This window comes from Staurois parvus, unplaced genomic scaffold (genome assembly GCF_062004578.1).
Source record: "Staurois parvus isolate SC_StPar_1 unplaced genomic scaffold, SC_StPar_1.0 ptg001150l, whole genome shotgun sequence".
In the NCBI taxonomy this organism is placed as follows: domain Eukaryota; kingdom Metazoa; phylum Chordata; class Amphibia; order Anura; family Ranidae; genus Staurois; species Staurois parvus.
The window spans coordinates 231,836-252,653 of record NW_028318946.1 but is presented as its reverse complement, the minus strand read 5'-3'; the positions used below and the strand labels follow the sequence as shown (position 1 = coordinate 252,653).

At 42.1% G+C, this 20,818-nt stretch overlaps 1 protein-coding gene across 1 annotated transcript in view; it reads left to right on the top strand.

Moving 5' to 3' along the window:
* The window catches only part of KIRREL1 (kirre like nephrin family adhesion molecule 1), a 336,552-nt gene that overhangs the window by 275,394 nt on the left and 40,340 nt on the right, over window positions 1-20,818 (top strand). Inside the window, exons 6-9 of the mRNA XM_089659346.1 lie at window positions 2,010-2,115; window positions 6,283-6,431; window positions 8,802-8,929; window positions 16,206-16,332. Of these exons, the coding sequence (XP_089515472.1) occupies window positions 2,010-2,115; window positions 6,283-6,431; window positions 8,802-8,929; window positions 16,206-16,332 (510 nt within the window). The remainder of the gene's footprint in view (window positions 1-2,009; window positions 2,116-6,282; window positions 6,432-8,801; window positions 8,930-16,205; window positions 16,333-20,818) is intronic.

Here is a 20,818-nt window from a genome sequence, read left to right as displayed (position 1 = left end):
CACTCAAACCACACCCACAAAAGCCTATGAAAGGTACCAGGGGCATCTCATGGGGCCCCCTACTGACCCTGGGCCCTCGAACAGTGCCCAAGTACCCAAATGGTCAGTCCACCCCCGTGCATAACTCGCCCCTCACCGAGCCTTAAGAGCCCATTCACAGCAATGTGTACATACCTGGGAACTTTTGTTAATCAGAATTGAGATGGGGGCGGAGTAAGGGGAGGGATCTACAGCGGCAAGTGCAGCCAAAACGTATTTAATGGTTGCGGGACGCACCAAAAGAAGCTCAGAGGTTGTGGCCCACCACAGCGCATGGACAGGTGATGCAAAATACGGGGCTAATGCAGGCCATAGACGGTTTGTTTATCCGCCGATTTTTCGGGCGAAAAACTAAACATTGTTCGTTCTGTAAACTGATGTTGCCACCAATGATTGCGAAAATCGGCCGTTTTTCACAAATTTTCCAGCATGACCAATAAACGAAATGAGGAGGAACCACGGAAATCAGTCAATGCCGTTGCCCCACTAACAGTGCGAAAATCAGCCGATTATTCTTTCGGACAAAAAATCATCCAATAAACGAACCGTCTATGGTTTGCATAAGAGTTGGGAAGGAAAAAATGTACCGGGGTTCTGGGAAGGAATAAAAATTCGGCTGCATTGGGGGTGTCACTGGAAGGAATTAAAATGGCGCTGTCTCGGTGTTAGTAGGAGGAAGGAAAATGATCCCCAATTTCCACACTTTCTGCTTTGCTTCATTTTACGTGCCCATGTGACCTGCCGCTGCACCAATCCTCTCCACCGGGTCCCCGAGCCAATTGGGGCACACCTGTCAAGGGTAGAAATAGGAGTGGAGGGGGTTAAGTCTTGAGCCGGATAAGAGGGGCAGCAGAGAGCCCGGGGGGTGGCTTCACCAAAATCCAGGCCAGTAATGAACCGGTAACTGAAGTGAAAAGCCACCTGAGATCCAGCAAGCTCTTATATGCCCATGTATATAGGTTAGCTATTGGTCTAAATGGCGCCAGTTCAATTGGGGCGCACCTCTCAAGAGTAGGAGTAAGAGGGGATGGGGGCAAGTCTCGAGCTGAATAGAAGGGGCAACAGAGAGCTCAGGTTTGGCTTCATCCTAAGCATCACAATACTGGAGAACTGAGCCCATCCAAAAATGAGCTGGAAACTGAAGTGAAAAGCCGGCAGAGATCCGGCAAGTTCCTAGGCATGCCCATATACATAGGTTACCTATTGGTCTAAATGGCGCCAGTTCAATTGGGGAGCACCTCTCAAGAGTAGGAGTAAGAGGGGATGGGGGCAAGTCTCGAGCCGAATAGAAGGGGCAGCAGAGAGCTCAGAGTTGGCTTCATCCTAACCATCCCAATGCTGGAGAACTGAGCCCATCCAGTAGTGACCTGGAAACTGAAGTGAAAAGTCGGTATTTCCGGCAGAGATCCGGCAAGTTCCTAGGCTTGCCCATGTCCATAGGTTGCCTATTGGTCTAAATGGCGCCAGTTCGATTGGGACCTACCTTTCAAGAGCAGAAATAGGGGATGGGGTCAAGATTCCAGCAAAGAGGGACAACAGAGAGCCTGGGAGACATCTTACCCCGGTCAGTAGAAAGCCAGAGATCTGAGCCTGTACAGTAATGTTCCAGGAACGGAAGTGAAAAGATGGCATTGCCGACCGACATTTTCTGACCACACCGTGGCAGGTCTCCCCGTGGACTAAGGGGCACCTCCTCCACCCAGGAAGGTTTTCTAACGTCCTAACACACTTCCTGTCCTAGGGTGACAACTGTCCATGGATACGGTACAGTAAGCGAGCGTTGTCACCCTAGGATAGGAAGTGTGTTACCGGCAGGACCATCAGAAAAGCCTGGAAAAAAAAGAAAATGAATGCAGTCGCCACACCTAAGGATTTGCATCTTTAATATATGATGTTGGGGAGGCTTTAGATACATTTTAGGGTCACTTTGGCATCCTTGTGTGATGGTTTTCTCTCTCTTTCCTCGACAGATCCACCAACGGTCACCCTATCTATCCAACCGCAAACCGTGCTGGAGGGCGAAAGGGTCCGCTTTTCCTGTATGGCCACTGCCAATCCAACCATCAAAGGATACAGGTTCGTTTTCAGCCAAATGACTTCCAATGGGAACGTTGCGGGATTTTTTAGATATTTACTAGTCGGTAATAAATATATAAAAATAAATAATTATTATTAAAAAATTATTATATTTAATAATATATATTTTATAAAATAATACAATAATATATTTTTAAAAATAAATAATTGTTACAATAATAATAAAAATAAATAATTATTATTAAAAAAAATATTATAGTTAATAATATATTTTATAAAATAATAAAATAATATATTTTTAAAAATAAATAATTGTTATAATAATAAAAATAAATAATTATTATAAAAAAATTATTATAGTTAATAATATATTTTATAAAATAATATATTTTTAAAAATAAATAGTTGTTATAATAATAATAAAAATAAATAATTATTATAAAAAAATGATTATAGTTAATAATATATTTTATAAAATAATAAAATAATATATTTTAAAATAATTAATTGTTATAATATAATAATAATATTAATAATAAAAATATATAGTTATAATTATTATAGTTAATAACATATTTTATAAAATAATAAAATGTTATATTTTATAAAATATTATTATTATAAAAAAAATTATTATAAAAATAAATCAATAAATAATTATTAAAATATAATGCATGTATGGGACGGGACCCCAGTAGAATTTTGTCCATTTTTAGAACAATCGTTTGACTTTCTATGAGTAGATTTAGATGTGCATCTAAATCTTCCTCTCCTCTGAAGCCCGATCCGAGTTCGGATCATACTTCAGAGGCTATTGACAGGCTGTGACCCCATGTTTGCAGACCAAAGTGCCACAGCCGCTTTCATTTGCGACGCCTCCCCGTTTGCTTGAGCGCGTAGCATTCGGTGGGCTTGCTGCATGTCTGGTAAAATTTTCCGCGGAATATAGAATATAAGAATATAAGAAATATAAAAGAATATAAGAAAAAATAAAATAGTAGAAAATATTAGAATAGAAAAAAAAGAATAGAATAGAAAAGAATAGCACAGAAAAGAATAGAATAAAATAGAAAAGAATAGAAAATAAAAGAATAGAATACAGCAATATAATAGAATAGAAAATAAAGGAATAAAGGAATTGAATATAACAATAGAAGAGAAGAGAATAGGAAATAAAAGAATAGAATAAAAAAAGAAAATAATAGAAAAGAAAATAGAATAAAATAGAAAAGAATAGAAAATAAAAGAATAGAATACAATAGAAAAGAATAGAAAATAAAAGAATAGAATACAATAGAAAATAGTAGAACATAAAAGAATAGAAGAGATTAGGAAAAAATTGAATAGAATCAAAAATAATTGAATAGAAAATAGAATAGAAAACAAAATAATAGAATACAACAGAAGAGAACAGAAAATAAAAGAATAGAACAGATTAGGAAAAAATAGAATAGAATAAAAAATAATTGAAAAGAAAATAGCATAGAATAGAAAACAAAATCATAGAATGCAATAGAAAAGAATAGAAAGCAAAATAATAGAATACAATAGAAGAGAAGAGAATAGAATAGAAAATAAAAGAATAGAATAGATTAGGAAAAAATAGAATAGAATAAAAAGAACGAATATAGCTGTCTTCTGAATTGATTTAAAAATAACGAATATACGACACAAATTCCGAAAACGAATCGTTCTAATATAACAAATATGACAAATTGAAATTATTAACTTATCGAACGAATCCGAAACGAAACACAGTTCCCCGTCATGCACATCTCTAACCGTGGCTGCAGCATGTCTGTATTGGGTGGAGCCTGCAGGGCCCCTCCCACAGCTCTGCTCTCTGCCCAGGCTATGCTCAGCACGGCGATGATGTCACTGCTACTTTCACAAGGTAATATCTGGGTTTGCGACGTGGGTTCCTATCCTTTGAGGCTGTTGAGGAGTAGATTTCAATCAAAGCGGTTTTGTCTGGAGTTCCCGAGCCGTTTAAAGCTGGGAAAAAAAAAAAATCAATCTTGCTTTCCCGGTTACGATCGCTCGTGGTGGAATTTACAAGTGTAGCGGTGGCAGGCCTGGGCTGTCCATTAAACACCTTATCTGAGGAATTTAATGCCTTTTTATTTTACGACGCTGTTTACTGCCAACTGCTTCTGTTTTACAGTCATGCATATTTAAACCAAACGGGTGTATTAATGTTTTATTTATCGCCGCCTTCAAGAGCGCCTGTTCTCCACTGCGTGTTTGTGTAGTGCGGAGACGGGTGGAGGGGAGGGAGAGGCGTCCTACAGGATTAGTGGCGCGCCGCGCTATAGGATGGCCCCGCTCATAACCTCGACGGTACCGACTGCAAGAGGCCAATTGGCGCTTGTCCGTTCCAAAATGTGCGCCGTGTTTAAAGCGGCAACGCGCAGGCTTACTTAGCGCAACGCGCTTTAACGCGTGACGCAACGTGCCTTTGATGCAATGCAACGACGCATGTTAGGCTCCATATACGCCGTGCAGGGGCGATGCTGCGTAGGGCGGGCCATTTATTTCAATGCGTGAGAAATGCAGGAGAGAAGTCCCTGACCCTCTTTCAAAATCACGAAGAGAAGACAAAACTAAAAGAATAGAACAGATTAAAATAGAAGAGAAGAGAAACTAAAAGAATAGAAGAGATTAAAATAGAAGAGAAACTAAAAGAATAGAATAGATCAAAATAGAAGAGTAGAGATGAGAAACTAAAAGAATAGAATAGATTCAAAGAGAACAGAAGAGATGAGAAACTAAAAGAATACAATAGCTTAAAATAGAAGAAAAGAGAAACTAAAAGAATAGAAGAGAAGAGAAACTAAAAGAATAGAATAGTTTAAAATAGAAGAGAAGCTAAAAGAATAGAAAAGACTAAAATAGAATAGAAGAGAAAAGAAACTAAAATAATAGAATAGATTAAAATAGAAGAGAAGAGACAAGAAACTAAAAGAATAGAATAGATTAAATAGAAAAGAAGAGAAACTAACAGAATAGAATAGATTCAAAGGGAAGAGAAGCTAAAAGAATAGAATAGATTAAAATAGAAGAGAAGAGAAACTAAAAGAATAGAATAGATTAAAATAGAAGAGAAGCTAAAAGAATAGAAAACACTAAAATAGAATAGAAGAGGAAAGAAACTAAAAAAATAGAATATATTAAAATAGAAAAGAAGAGAAACTAAAAGAATAGAATAGATTAAAATAGAAAAGAAGAGAAACTAAAAGAATAGAATAGATTCAAAGAGAAGAGAAGCTAAAAGAATAGAATAGATTAAAATAGAAGAGAAACTAAACGAATAGAATAGATTAAAATAGAAGAGATGCTAAAAGAATAGAATAGATTCAAACAGAAGAGAAGATAAAAGAATAGAATGGATTAAAATAGAAGAGAAACTAAAAGAATAGAATAGATTCAAAGAGAAGAGAAGCTAAAAGAATAGAATAGATCAAAATAGAAGAGAAGAGATGAGAAACTAAAAGAAAAGAATAGATTAAAATAGAAGAGAAACTAAAAGAATAGAATAGATTAAAATAGAAGAGAAACTAAAAGAATAGAATAGATTCAAAGAGAAGAGAAGCTAAAAGAATAGAATAGATTCAAAGAGAAGAGAAGCTAAAAGAATAGAAAAGAATAAAATAGAATAGAAGAGAAAATAAACTAAAAGAATAGAATAGATCCAAAGAGAAAAGAAGAGAAACTAAAAGAATACAATAGATTAAAATAGAATAGAAGAGAAAAGAAACTAAAAGAATAGAATAGATTAAAATAGAAAGCGACGAGAAACTAAAAGAAAAGAATAGATTCAAAGAGAAGAGAAGCTAAAAGAATAGAATAGATGAAAATAGAAGAGAAGCTAAAAGAATAGAATAGATGAAAATAGAAGAGAAGCTAAAAGAATAGAATAGATGAAAATAGAAGAGAAGCGATGAGAAACTAAAAGAATAGAATAGATTAAAATAGAAGAAAAGAGAAACTAAAAGAATAGGACAGAAAATAAAGAACTATAAAATAGAATATAGCTTTCTTCCAAAATTTTAATTTCAAAAAGAATAAAAGAGAGTAGAAAAAAAAGAATAGAATACTAGATGGAGCTGACAATCAGAGGAAAGACACATATTGGACACAATATGGGGATTGCTATGCGTGCCTCTATAGGATGCCACGGATTCTGACCACTGCCTTGTTTTCTAGGTGGGCCAAGGGAGGCGTGATCATCGAGGGAGCCAAGGAGAGCACATACGAGGCGCAGGTGGATTACACCTTCTTCACGGAGCCCGTCTCCTGCGAAGTACACAACGAAGTCGGGAGCACCAATGTCAGCACCTTGGTGGATGTCCAGTGTGAGTTTTCCGTATATTATATGCGGGTTCTGCCTTCGTGATTGACATCCGATGAATGAAAGGGGTGGGGCCAGGCTGGGAAGGAAGGTGCTAGATGACGCTGGCCGTCCTCCAGCCAGGAAATGAGGCGGAGCTCTATCTTAAAGGGGCGGGGTCAGGGACGGTCAGGTCAGAGAGGAAAGCACTAGATGATGTTGGCTGTGTGTGTATATAATACAAATAGGCCCTTTTAGGTTTATTGAAAAAAAAAAGTATATAAATAATGTTATACGTATATAATTTACAACTATATATATTATACTTCCATCTAGTGGCCAGAATGAGGTATTTTCCTGATTGTGGTATTTTAGGAAGATACAGTGTTGTGACCAATAGATAGAGCTGATGATCACAGGAAATAAACACACACATATATATATATATATATTTATTTATTTTTGTTTTGTTTTTTTCCTTTTATATTTTTTCAAATCTGATTATTACCTATGATCATTATTTCCATCTAGTGGCCCTAATGAGGTATTTTCCTGATTATGGTACACAATGTGTGTGTATATATATATATATATAATTTATTTTATTTTTTTTTTATTTTTTTTTTTTAAATTCAATATGCATATGATTGTTATTTCCATCTAGTGGCCCTAATGCAGTATTTTCCTGATTGCGGTTTCTTAGAAAAATACCACATTATGACCACTAGATGGAGCTGCCGATCACAGGAAAAAACCACATCAGACAAGGGTGATCTGCTCATTTTGCCAAGGGGATGATGAGTAATGGTAAAATATTTTCCTGATTCCTCGCTCCCGCTGGCTTCCTCCTCTTCTTGAAGCCAGGCCTCCTCTCCTCCCTGCCTGAACGGTCGCTGGGTGTCATCTCACACGAGGCGGGAGCGGCAGTTCTGCATTGTACTTGTGGCCCCGCACGTGTCACCCTCTCGATTTGTCCTGGCGATTGTCATCCCTGAGAGTGAAAATAAAATCCAAAATTTTGGTTTGTCACCAGAACGGTGAATAGAGGGAACACTAGTTCTGGGATTTCCTCACTTTGGAGAGATTTCCTCTCACTTCCTGTTGTGTCTATGGGACAGGAAGTAAAGGGAAATCTCCCCAATGAGGACTCAGATGGCAAAAAAAAAAATTTAACCCTCCCTTACTATCCGGGATGAAAAAAAGTTTTTCCTTTAGTTCTACTTTATGGCAAATGGCAGATTAAACACAACAGGAAGGAGACCTTCCTCGCAGATCAATTGGTGACCCCCTACGTGTGTCGTCCCTCCTGTTTGAAGCCATTTTGGAAATAAAAGTATGCCGTAAAAGAGGACATTAAACTTTTTTTTTTTCTTTGTCTTTTTTTTTGTCACCAGAACGGTGAATAGCGGGAACACTAGTTCTGGGATTCCCTCACTTTGGAGAGATTTCCCCTCACTTCCTGTTGTGTCTATGGGACAGGAAGTAAAGGGAAATCTCCCCAATGAGGACTCAAATGGCAAAAAAAAAAACGTAACCCTCCCTTACTATCCGGGATGAAAAAAAGTTTTTCCTTTAGTTCTACTTTACCGCAAATGGCGGATTAAACACATCAGGAAGGAGACCTTACTCGCAGATCAATTGGTGGCCCCCTACGTGTGTCGTCCCTCCTGTTTGAAGCCATTTTGGAAATAAAAGTACGCCTTAAAAGAGGACATTAGATTTTTTTTTTCTTTTTCTTTGTCACCAGAACGGTGAATAGAAGGAACACTAGTTCTGGGATTCCCTCACTTTGGAGAGATTTCCCCTCACTTCCTGTTGTGTCTATGGGACAGGAAGTAAAGGGAAATCTCCCCAATGAGGACTCAGATGGCAAAAAAAAAAATGTAACCCTCCCTTACTATCCGGGATGAAAAAAAGTTTTTCCTTTAATTCTACTTTACGGCAAATGGCGGATTAAACACAACAGGAAGGAGACCTTCCTCGCAGATCAATCGATGGCCCCCTACGTGTGTCGTCTCTCCTGTTTGAAGCCATTTTGGAAATAAAAGTATGCCTTAAAAGAGGACATTGGAATTTTTTTCTTTTTTTTTTCTTTTTCTTTTTCTTTTTTTTTTGAGTTCTTAACGTGAAAAAAAAAAAATTCTGCTAGATTAGAAAACACATTCCTTATTCTTTTGAAGACGGTGAGGGAATCCATGTCTCTAGTGATCGGCTTTTGATATAGAACGTATTTTCTCGCCTCGGTAATATAGTGGGGCATGAATAAGTAATGCTCAATACCCCTGACGTGGAACGGGGAATTTCTATTTTAAGAGCCGGCACTCGCCCCAGCCTCTCTTCCACTTGATGTCAGTGCCTGGGGGAATCCTACTAATGAGGCATCTCCTCTCTACAGTCGCCCCGCGTATTGTGGTCGAGCCCAAGCCTACCGTGACGGATATCGGCTCCGACGCCACGCTGACCTGTTTTTGGACCGGAAACCCTCCTCTGACCTTGACGTGGTCCAAGAAAGGAACGGATGGGGTGAGTTAGACCTTTCAACTTTATCTACTAGGGCTTCAGTCATGGTAGGGCCACCAGAAAGAGGTTCTGCCATGGTGCAAAGTATGGCCAGCCTCATAGAACCCCGCACAGGCACGGTGCCACAATTTTTGTTCAGTGGTTGGGATTTTGTTTGAGATTGATTAAAAAAAAAATCTAACATTGGAGGTTCCATATCTTGACGTGAAAGTAAGTCCTCCTCGGGGATGTCTTAACCACTTCCAGTACAGACACTTTCACCCCCAGGGGCGGACTGACCATTTGGAAACTCAGGCACTGCCCGAGGGCCCCATGAGATGCCCCTGGTACCTTTTTCATAGGCTTTTTTGAGTTTGGGAAAGGACACAGGGGCCCCATGATCAACTATTGCCCTTTTTTTGTAAACGAGGATAATCAGGAACTCATTCCAACACCATCCCATGTATGGGGTCGGGAGGGTGGACGTTTCGTAGGAGATAGGAGCCTTCCAAGTATTGATACCCATAAAGTCCTGTTTTCTAAACAAGTATGTTTGTAGCACACCGTGCCACCATACCTCGCATTTCTTAACCAGGGTTTCCCCTTAGGTCGCTAGGGGTTCCGTAAGAAACTAGCAATTTCTGCTTCTCGGATATTTACGCAATCCTCCCAATGACCACAAATGTACAGTGGACCTTCTCCTACTGAACACGAATGTAAAGAGGACCTTCCCTAATGACCAGAAATGTATGGTGTACCTCGTCTTACTGACCACTAATGTAAGGTGGACCTCCTCTTACTGACCACTAATGTAAGGTGGACCTCCTCTTACTGACCACTAATGTAAGGTGGACCTCCTCTTACTGACCACTAATGTAAGGTGGACCTCCTCTGAATAACCACTAATGTAAGCTGGACTTCCTCTGAATGACCACTACCACTAATGTAAGGTGGGCCTTCTCTTACTGACTACCCATATAACAGTGTCCTCCTCCTAGTGACCATTGAATTACGGTGGACATGCTCCTATTACCCACCAGTGTAAGAGAACCCTTCTGTCAATGACCATCAATGTAAGGTGGACCTTCTCCCAATGACCACAAATGTACAGTAGACAGTCTCCTACTGAACACGAATGTAAAGAGGACCTTCAATAATGACCAGAAATGTAAGGTGGACCTCCTCTTACTGACCACTAATGTAAGGTGGACCTCCTCTGAATGACCACTAATGTAAGGTGGGCCTTCTCCTACTGACTACCCATATAAGAGGGTCCTTCTCCTAGTGACCATTGAATTAAGGTGGACATGCTCCTATTAACCACCAGTGTAAAAGAGCCCTTCTGCCAATGACCATCAATGTAAGGTGTACCTTCTCTTATTGACCACTAAAGTAAGGTGGACTTTCTCCCAATGACCACAAATGTACAGTAGACCTTCTCCTACTGAACAAGAATGTAAAGAGGACCTTCAATAATGACCAGAAATGTATGGTGTACCTCCTCTTACTGACCACTAATGTAAGGTGGACCTCCTCTGAATGACCACTAATGTAAGGTGGGCCTTCTCCTACTGACTACCCATATAAGAGGGTCCTTCTCCTAGTGACCATTGAATTAAGGTGGACATTCTCCTTTTAACCACCAGTGTAAGAGCTCTTCTGCCAATGACCATCAATGTAAGGTGGACCTTCTCCTATTGAGCACTAATGTAAGGTGGACCTTCTCCCAATGACCACAAATGTACAGTAGACAGTCTCTTACTGAACACGAATGTAAAGAGGACCTTCACTAATGACCAGAAATGTAAGGTGGACCTCCTCTTACTGACCACTAATGTAAGGCGGACCTCCTCTGAATGATCACTAATGTAAGGTGGACCTCCTCTGAATGATCACTAATGTAAGGTGGGCCTTCTCTTAATAACTACCCATATAAGAGGGTCCTTCTCCTAGTGACCATTGAATTAAGGTGGATATTGCTCCTTTTAACCAGCAGTGTAAGAGAACCCTTCTGCCAATGACCATCAATGTAAGGTGGACCTTCTCCTACTGACTACCCATATACCAGTGTCCTTTTCCTAGTGATCATTGATTTAAGGTGGACATGCTCCTATTAACCACCAGTGCAAGAGAGCCCTTCTGCCAATACCCATCAATGTAAGGTGGACCTTCTCCTATTGACCACTAATGTAAGGTGGACCTTCTCCCAATGACCACAAATGTACAGTAGACAGTCTCCTACTGAACACAAATGTAAAGAGGACCTTCACTAATGACCAGAAATGTAAGGTGGACCTCCTCTTACTGACCACTAATGTAAGGTGGGCCTTCTCCTACTGACTACCCATGTAAGAGGGTCCTTCTCCTAGTGACCATTGAATTCAGGTGGACATGCTCCTATTAACCACCAGTGTAAGAGAGTCCTTCTGCCAATGACCATCAATGTAAGGTGGACCTTACACTATATGACCCCTACCCTCCTTACACACTATTGGCTGGCTCCATACTGTCTACAGTCCCCCCCATGTTTCTGTTTCATTGTATCCTTGGTAGGAAAGGATTGAAGTAGCTACAGTAACACTGAATTTGTAGACAATGCCGACCGAAATATTGACTCTCAGAAAACCACTCAGCATTTTTTATATTTGTAGACACTGCTGAGAAAAACTTAGATTTCGCACCAAAATGACTGACCATCAGAGGATCTGAGTGAACCAAGTTGGAAAATGCTCAGTAGTTTTCTAACAGCTGCTGCAGCAAACCCATTTGAAATATTAGGTCCTCAAGCAACCGGCAGCTTGCAACATGTTCTTGTGTATTGTTTGCATTTATTTTTAATGAGACGCGTACATCAATTTTCAGTCGCGGGAAAAAAAAAAAGAGGTCAGCATCCAGCCGCATCTTCAATAAAACCTTTGGAGTTTCATTAAGTTCGACAAAGTAGGAGCTGGGTTTTTTTTTTTTGTATCTGGAATGCCTCGAGTTATGTTTGCGTTGAACTTAATAAACTCGTCCCGGAGAACCGGCTAGATGATGAGCTTTTTTTTGACAGTGACTACATGTGATGGAAGGCTGGTCCACAAATTGCTGTTGGAGGAATTTCAAGAGCATGAGTTTTCTGGAGTTGGAGCTGGATTATCCACAGTGCAACCTAGGCAAAAGGCTAAGGCCTGGTGGATGTCCTACCATAAAACAATGGAGGACGTAGAGTGGGGCAAAAAAGTATTTAGTCACCACCAATTGTACAAGTTCTCCCACTTACAAAGATGAGAGAGGCCTGTAATTGGCATCATAGGTAGACCTCAACTATGAGAGACAAAATGAGAAAACAAATCCAGACAATCACATTGGCTGATTTGGAAAGAATTTATTTGCAAATTATGGTGGAAAATAAGTATTTGGTCACCTACAAACAAGCAAGATTTCTGGCTCTCACAGATCTGTACCTTCTTCTTTAAGAGGCTCCTCTGTCCTGCACTCATTACCTGTATCAATGGCACCTGTTTGAACTTGTTATCAGTATAAAAGACACCTGTCCACAACCTCAAACAGTCACACTCCAAACTCCACTATGGTGAAGACCAAAGAGCTGTCGAAGGACACCAGAAACAAAATTGTAGACCTGCACCAGGCTGGGAAGACTGAATCTGCAATAGGCAAGCAGCTTGGTGTGAACAAATCAACGGTGGGAGCAATAATTAGAGAATGGAAGACATACAAGACCACTGATAATCTCCCTCGATCTGGGGCTCCACGCAAGATCTCACCCTGTGGGGTCAAAATGATCACAAGAACGGTGAGCAAAAATCCCAGGACCACACGGGGGGACCTAGTGAATGACCTGCAGAGAGCTGGGACCAACGTAACAAAGGCTACCATCAGTAACACACTACGCCGCCAGGGACTCAGATCCTGCAGTGCCAGACGTGTCCCCCTGCTTAAGCCAGTACATGTCCGGGGCCCGTCTGAAGTTTGCTAGAGAGCATTTGGATGATCCAGAAGAGGATTGGGAGAATGTCATATGGTCAGATGAAACCAAAATAGAACTGTTTGGTAGAAACACAACTCGTCGTGTTTGGAGGAGAGAGAATGCTGAGTTGCATCCAAAGAACACCATACCTACTGTGAAGCATGGGGGTGGCAACATCATGCTTTGGGGCTGTTTCTCCGCAAAGGGACCAGGACGACTGATCCATGTACAGGACAGAATGAATGGGGCCACGTATCGTGAGATTTTGAGTGCAAACCTCCTTCCATCAGCAAGGGCATTGAAGATGAAACGTGGCTGGGTCTTCCAACATGACAATGATCCCAAACATACCGCCCGGGCAACGAAGGAGTGGCTTCGTAAGAAGCATTTCAAGGTCCTGGAGTGGCCTAGCTAGTCTCCAGATCTCAACCCCATAGAAAACCTTTGGAGGGAGTTGAAAGTCCGTGTTGCCCAGCGACAGCCCCAAAACATCACAGCTCTAGAGGAGATCTGCATGGAGGATGGGCCAACATACCAGCAACAGTGTGTGCCAACCTTGTGAAGACTTACAGGAAACGTCTGACCTCTGTCATTGCCAACAAAGGATATATAACAAAGTATTGAGAGGAACTTTTTATATTGACCAAATACTTATTTTCCACCATAATTTGCAAATAAATTCTTTCCAGATCAGCCAATGTGATTGTCTGGATTTGTTTTCTCATTTTGTCTCTCATAGTTGAGGTCTACCTATGATGCCAATTACAGGCCTCTCTCGTCTTTGTAAGTGGGAGAACTTGTACAATTGGTGGTGACTAAATACTTTTTTGCCCCACTGTAGAGTGGAGGCAGTTGGTATTTGGTGGATCCGTGACAGGGCCATTCCAACGTAGGCCATACATGGGCACCACCAACAGGCCTTGCTGCCCGTTTTTACGTTAGTATGTCCCCGTTATCACAGGGAGCCACCTCTTTAGCACTCATCCAGCTTCATGTCCCACACTCTACCCCACGTGCTCCCGGCTGGACTGGTTAACCACTTCTCAAATGGACTACAAGTAAGAACGGAGAGGAGTCCATTTACAACAACTTGACTTTCCAACGTCAAGGTGGGCAACGACCGGGCATACGTAATACAGACATTGTGAGCTCAACGCATCCAATTCCATTAGGTTACATATCAGCTTAGAGAATTGTAGGTTCCATCCAGGGGCGGACTGACAACTCATGGGGCCCCCGGGTAATAGGGGATCATGGGGCCCCTGTGTCCTTGCCCAAACTCAAAAAAGCCTATGAAAAAGGTACCAGGGGCATCTCATGGGGCCCCCTACTGACCCCGGGTCCTCGGGCAGTTCCCAAGTTTCCAAATGGTCAGTCCGCCCCTGGTTCCATCTTTAGCTTCTTACCCCGAAGGTTGACTGTGGTCCTCACTTTTCCCAGTAAGGTCTTCTCCTTGCCCTGTCCCTCACCCCAGTCCTTCTCAGGGTGTCAGGACGTCTCCAGGTATTGCCCAGGCAGATATTGGAAGGTTACAGGTTGCAGGAAGGGCCAAGTCCCATGGAGGCCAACTACAGAGTTGAGCTCATACCTCCTTTCACTCTCCATCTGAACTCCTCCCACCCTGTAACTCACTCGCTATGTATTTCCTAACACCCCCTTACAAGTATAGACCATAGATATCCAACATTTCTAAACAAAGAGTCCTTCAGATATTAGGGTGGGCAGACTGAAAACAATGCCCCATCTGTGGTATTAGGAGGAGAAATCGTGCCCATTGTTGGTGTCAGTGGGAGGAATAGTGCCCGATCACTGATGCCAGTGGGAAGAATAGTGGCCCATCGTTGGTGTCAGTGGGAGGAATAGTGTCCCATCATTTGTATCAGTGGGAGGAATGGTGCCTCATCAGTGGTGTCAGTGGAAAGAATAGTGCCCCATCAGTGGTGTGAGTAGGAGGAATAGTGGCTCATCGTTGGTGTCAGTGGGAGGAATTGTGGCCCATCGTTGGTGTCAGTGGAAGGAATAGTGCCCCATCATTGGTATCAGTGGGAAGAATAGTGCCCCATAATTGGTGTCAGTGGAAGGAATAATGCCCCATCATTGTTGCAGTTGGGGGAACAGTGTCCCATCATTGGTATCAGTGGGAGGAATAGTACCCCATCATTGGTGTCAGTGGGAGGAATAGTGCCCCATCATTGGTGTCAGTGGGAGGAATAGTACCCTATCATTGGTGTCAGTAGGAGGAATAGTGCCCCATCATTGGTGCCAGTGGGAGGAATAGTGCCCCATCATTGGTGTCAGTGGAAGGAATTGTGTCCCATTGATGGTGTCAGTGGGAAGAATAGTACCCCATCATTGGTATCAGTGGGAGGAATAGTGCCCCATCACTGGTGTCAGTGGGAGGAATAGTGCCCCATCATTGGTGTCAGTGGGAGGAATAGTGCCCCATCATCGGTGTCAGTGGGAGGAATAGTGACCCATCATTGGTGTCAGTGGGAGGAATAGTGCCCCATCATTGGTGTCAGTGGGAGGAATAGTGCCCCATCATTGGTGTCAGTGGGAGGAATAGTGCCCCATCATTGGTGTCAGTGGGAGGAATAGTGCCCCATCATTGGTGTCAGTGGGAGGAATAGTGCCCCATCATTGGTGTCAGTGGGAGGAATAGTGCCCCATCATTGGTGTCAGTGGGAGGAATAGTGCCCCATCATTGGTGTCAGTGGGAGGAATAGTGCCCCATCATTGGTGTCAGTGGGGGGAATAGTGCCCCATCATTGGTGTCAGTGGGAGGAATAGTGCCATATCATTGGTATAAGTGGGAGGAATAGAGCCCCATTTTTGTTGTCAGTGAACAGAATAGTGGCCCATCGTTGGCGTCAGTGGCCTCAAGAGCCAGATAAAGGTAAGCAAAGGGCCACGGTTTGGAGACCACTGGCACAGACAATGGAAATGGGATGTCTTTCCTGTGCCCATTGCAAACCTTACCAATTTCAATCACAGGGGTGAGGTGGGGTGCAAAAGCTGCTACCTTGTCCAGGGCCCCATTCTGTGGAAATGTAAACCCCCAACTGAGGGAAAGCAGCAGGCTATTCCTCCATAGACTTGCAGTCTCCATGTGACCTGGTGACAACGCAGGAGCACAGTCAGTAGATGGGGACAGACCGTTGTCACCCTATCACAGGAAGTGCCCAAAGCAAGGACCACCCTGGCAGGATTGCCAGGGATTCTTTTAAACGAAGCCACAGATCTGCAAATTCTAGAATCGAATATTCGATTCGATGTACGTCATTCGTTCTGTTGGGAGTTGACTCTTTTTTCTTTGCTCCTTGTCTGCAGGTGTTAAGTAACAGCAACCAGCTCTTTCTGAAGTCTGTACGTCAGGAGGACGCCGGGCAGTATATCTGCAAGGCCATCGTCCCGCGTATCGGCGTGGGGGAGAGGGAGGTGACGCTCATCGTCAACGGTGAGTTCCACTAACAACTGATGTCGTCACCGGGTCTCTGTGCTTGTCTATGCAATGCAGGCAGATCGCGGCTGGTGGGAGGGGCTAGTGGGTGTTGTACGTGACTTCCTGGAAACAAAAACATCACAGCACCCCTTTCAAGATCCTTCTGTCCTGATGAAACCAGTGGGAGGAGTTATTCAAAAATGCCTTGATGACTGAGTGCCAGTCTGGAGGAGGTGGGCGTTCCTAAGTGGGCTGGATTTACATAGGTAACGCCCACATGCTCTGCTTTAAGTACTGAAATCCAACGAATGAAAGAGGCGTCCTCCAGCCAGGAAAAGGGGCGGAGCTCTATCTGACTGGCTGCAGCTTCTATCGCACGTTGTGAGAAGCTCGCAGCGTGCGGTGAAATCAGAGTAAGTCATCGGTCACACCACCGCGATTTAAAATGGCGCGATTTGATTACTTTATTGCGACTTGAAAGTTGAAATCGCACCTGAAATCGCATCTAACGAATGTAAATGTCAATGTCTTAATATGCGATTTGCTGCGGCGCAATTTCTAAAGTAGCTCTGGCATGACTTTTTCTGCGGTTTTGTTGCGATTTCACATTCATAGAATACAATGGAAATCGCTCTGCAAATGGCAGGAAATTGTCAAAAGTCTTCAAGTCGCAATAAGTCTTCAGAAAACGCGCTGAAATTGCAAGAAATCCTTGCAAATTTTCACAAGTAGCAATAAACTCTTAAAAAATTGCAGCTGAAATCTCGCTGAAATTGCACACAAAACGCGCGATTTTAGATCGCACCGGTGTGACCGGTGACTAAGTACCCGATCATACGGGTGCGATTTGGGCGCTGAAATCGCACCTGAAATCGCATCTAATGAATGTGAATGTCAGTGTCTTAACCCGTGCGATTTGCTGCAGTGCAATTTCTAGAGTAGTTCTTGTAGGACTTTTTCTGCAGTTTTGCTGCGATTTCACATACATAGAATATAATTGAAATCGCACTGCAAATCGCAAGAAATCGTTGCAAATTTTCACAAGTAGCGATAAAGTCTTCAAAAATTGCACCTGAAATCGCGCTGAATTTGCACACAAAACGTGCAATTTTAGATCGCAGCAGTGTGACCGGTGACTAAGTACGTGGTCATACGGGTGCGATTTGGGAGTTGAAATCGCACCTGAAATCGCATATAATTAATGTGAATGTCGGTGTCTTAACGTGCGATTTGCTGCAGTGCAATTTCTAGAGTAGTTCTTACAGTATATGACTTTTTCTGCAGTTTTGTTGCAATTTCTCATACATAGAATATAACGGAAATTGCACTACGAATCGCAAGAAATCGTTGCAAATTTTCACAAGTAGCAATAAAATCTTTAAAAATCGCAGCTGAAATCTCACTGAAATTGCACACAAAACGTGCGATTTTAAATTGCAGCGGTGTGACCGCTGACTAAGTACCTGGTTATACGGGTGCAATTTGGGAGTTGAAATCGCAGCTGAAATCGCATCTAATGAATGTGAATGTCGGTGTCTTAACATGTGTGATTGGCTGCGGTGCGATTTCTAGAGTAGCTCTGGCATGACTTTTTCTGCAGTTGTGTTGCGATTTCACATACATAGAATATAATGGAAATCGCACCACAAACTGCAAGAAATCGTTGCAAATTTTCACAAGTATCAATAAAGTCTTCAAAAATTGCACGCAAAACGCGCGATTTTAGATCGCAGCGGTGTGACCGGTGACTTAGTGCCTGGTCATACAGGTGCGATTTGGGAGTTGAAATCACACCTGAAATCGCAACAAAACTGCAGAAAAAGTCATGCCAGAGCTACTTTAGAAATCGCACCGCAGCAAATCGCACGGGTTAAGACACTGATATTCATAATTATTAGAAGTGATTTCAGGTGCGATTTCAATTCGCAAATCGCACTGGTGACCAGGCACTAAGTTACCAGTCACACCGCTGCGATTTTAAAATCGCAGGATTTGCATGCAATTTCAGTGCGATTTCTGAAGACTTTATTGCTACTTATGAAGATTTTTAGCGATTTCTTGCCATTTGCAGTGCGGTTTCCATTATATTCTATGTATGTGAAATCGCAGCAAAACTGCAGAAAAAGTCATGCCAGAGCTACTTCAGAAATCGCACCGCAGCAAATCGCATGTGTTAAGACGCTGACATCCACATTCGTTAGATGCAATTTAAATTTCACAAATCGTGCCTGAAATCGCAGCAGTGTGACTGTGCACTAAGTCACCGGTCACACCACTGCGATTTAAAATCGCACGATTTGTGTGCAATTTCAGCGCAATTTCTGATGACATCCACATTCGTTAGATGCGATTTCAATTCGCAAATTGTACCTGAAATCGCAGCGGTGTGACCCAGGGCTAAGTTGTCTCTTTGTTTAAAATGCAACAAAAAAGGCGTCTAAAACGCAACAAGAAAACGCATCTAAAACGCAACAAAAAGGCATCTAAACCGTAACAAAAAAAGTGTCTTAAACGCAACAAAAAAAGTGTCTTAAACGCAACAAAAAAGGCGTCTTAAACGCAACAAAAAAGGCGTCTAAAACACAACAAAAAAAGCGTCTAAAACGTAACAAAAAAAGCGTCTAAAACACAACAAAAAAAGGCGTCTAAAACATAACAAAGGCGTCTAAAACGTAACAAAGGCATCTAAAAGGCAACAAAAAAAGGCGTCTAAAACGTAACAAAAAAAGGCGTCTAAAACGTAACAAAAAAAGGCGTCTAAAACGCGACAAAAAGGGCGTTTAGACGCAACAAAAAAGGCGTCTAAAATGCAACAAAAAAAGGTATCTAAAATGCAACAAAAAAGGCGTCCAAAACGCAACAAGAAAAGGCATCTAAAACGCAACAAAAAGGCGTCTAAATCGTAACAAAAAAATCGTCTAAGACGCAACAAAAAAGGCATCTAAAACGCAACAAAAAAGGCGTCTAAAATGCAACAAAAAAAGCATCTAAAACGCAACAAAAACGCATGCAAAACTTGCGTTTTAGATGCGGTTCCATTGAAGTCTATTGTCCAAAAAAACTGCAAACCGCAGCGCGAAAAGAAGTCCCTGACCCTTTCTAAAAAGCTGCATTCCCGCAAAACGCATACAAAAACGCAGATATGTGAACCAGGCGCAAGAGAAGACTTGGATCTGCTTCCAGAGACGACTTACCTGGGAGCAGAGGAAGGAGCAGCTGGCTAGACTTTCTATGTAAATCACCGTTTGCCGGCGTCTCCGATTGCTAACGAAATCGCATCTCTCGCTGGAATTTATTAATCAATAGAGATTTTACTCACTCGCTGCTTAAAGGATTATGAATGGGTGAATAAAATCTATTTTACGGCGCCGATATTTTTTTATGACTTTTTTTCTTTTTATCCTCCATAATATATGAGCTCTCGTGACCGTGCGGCGAATGGAGATACATGGCGGCTGCGTTTCATCGTCTTTCCGAGGTGTTTAGCTGCGACACAAAGCGTCGGCGCCGGGGATTAAAGGGGCAGGCCATCTTTTTTTATCTACAACCATCTTTTGTCTACAGCCCTTCAAAGTCCAGAATTTATACAGCTTGTATGAGCTTTCAGAAAGCAGGGGGCAGGGAGCTGAAGTTACACTATGCAGAACTCAGAAGAGCTCTTAGAGCTGACAGGAGGGAAGGGACACACCTCCCCTTCACACAGCACACAGGAAGAGAGATAAGGCTGTCAATCACAGACTGTGCGCTGGAGCTCCCTCCCCTGTCACATTTTTTCTTTTGGTGTCAGGAAACCTTTTCAGAGGTGACTGCAGACATGCTACAGGAGATGGTCAGAGACTGCAGACCTACTACAGGACTTTCTCCAAATGACCACCAACGTAAGGTGGACCTTCTACTAAGCACCAAAGTAAGAGGGCTCTTCTTCCATTGACCACCAATGTAAGGTGAATCTTCTCCTACTGATCAGCAATATAAGAAGGTCTTTCTCCAAATACCACCACAGTAAAGTGGACCTTCTACTAAGCACCAAAGTAAGAGGTTCCTTCTCCAAATGACCACCAAAGTAAGGTGGACCTTCTCCTACTGACCAGCAATGTAAGAAGGTCTTTCTCCAAATGACCACAAACGTAAGGTGGATCTTCTACTAAGCACCAAAGTAAGAGGGCTCTTCTTCCATTGACCACCAATGTAAGGTGAATCTTCTCCTACTGATCAGCAATATAAGAAGGTCTTTCTCCAAATGACCACCAAAGTAAAGTGGACCTTCTACTAAGCACCAAAGTAAGAGGGCCTTTTTCCCAATGACCACCAATGTAAGGTGGACCTTCTCCTACTGACCAGCAATGTAAGAAGGTCTTTCTCCAAATGACCACCAAAGTAAGGTGGACCTTCTACTAAGCACCGAAGTAAGAGGTTCCTTCTTCAAATGACCACCAAAGTAAGGTGGACCTTCTCCTACTGACCAGCAATGTAAGAAGATCTTTCTCCAAATGACCACCAA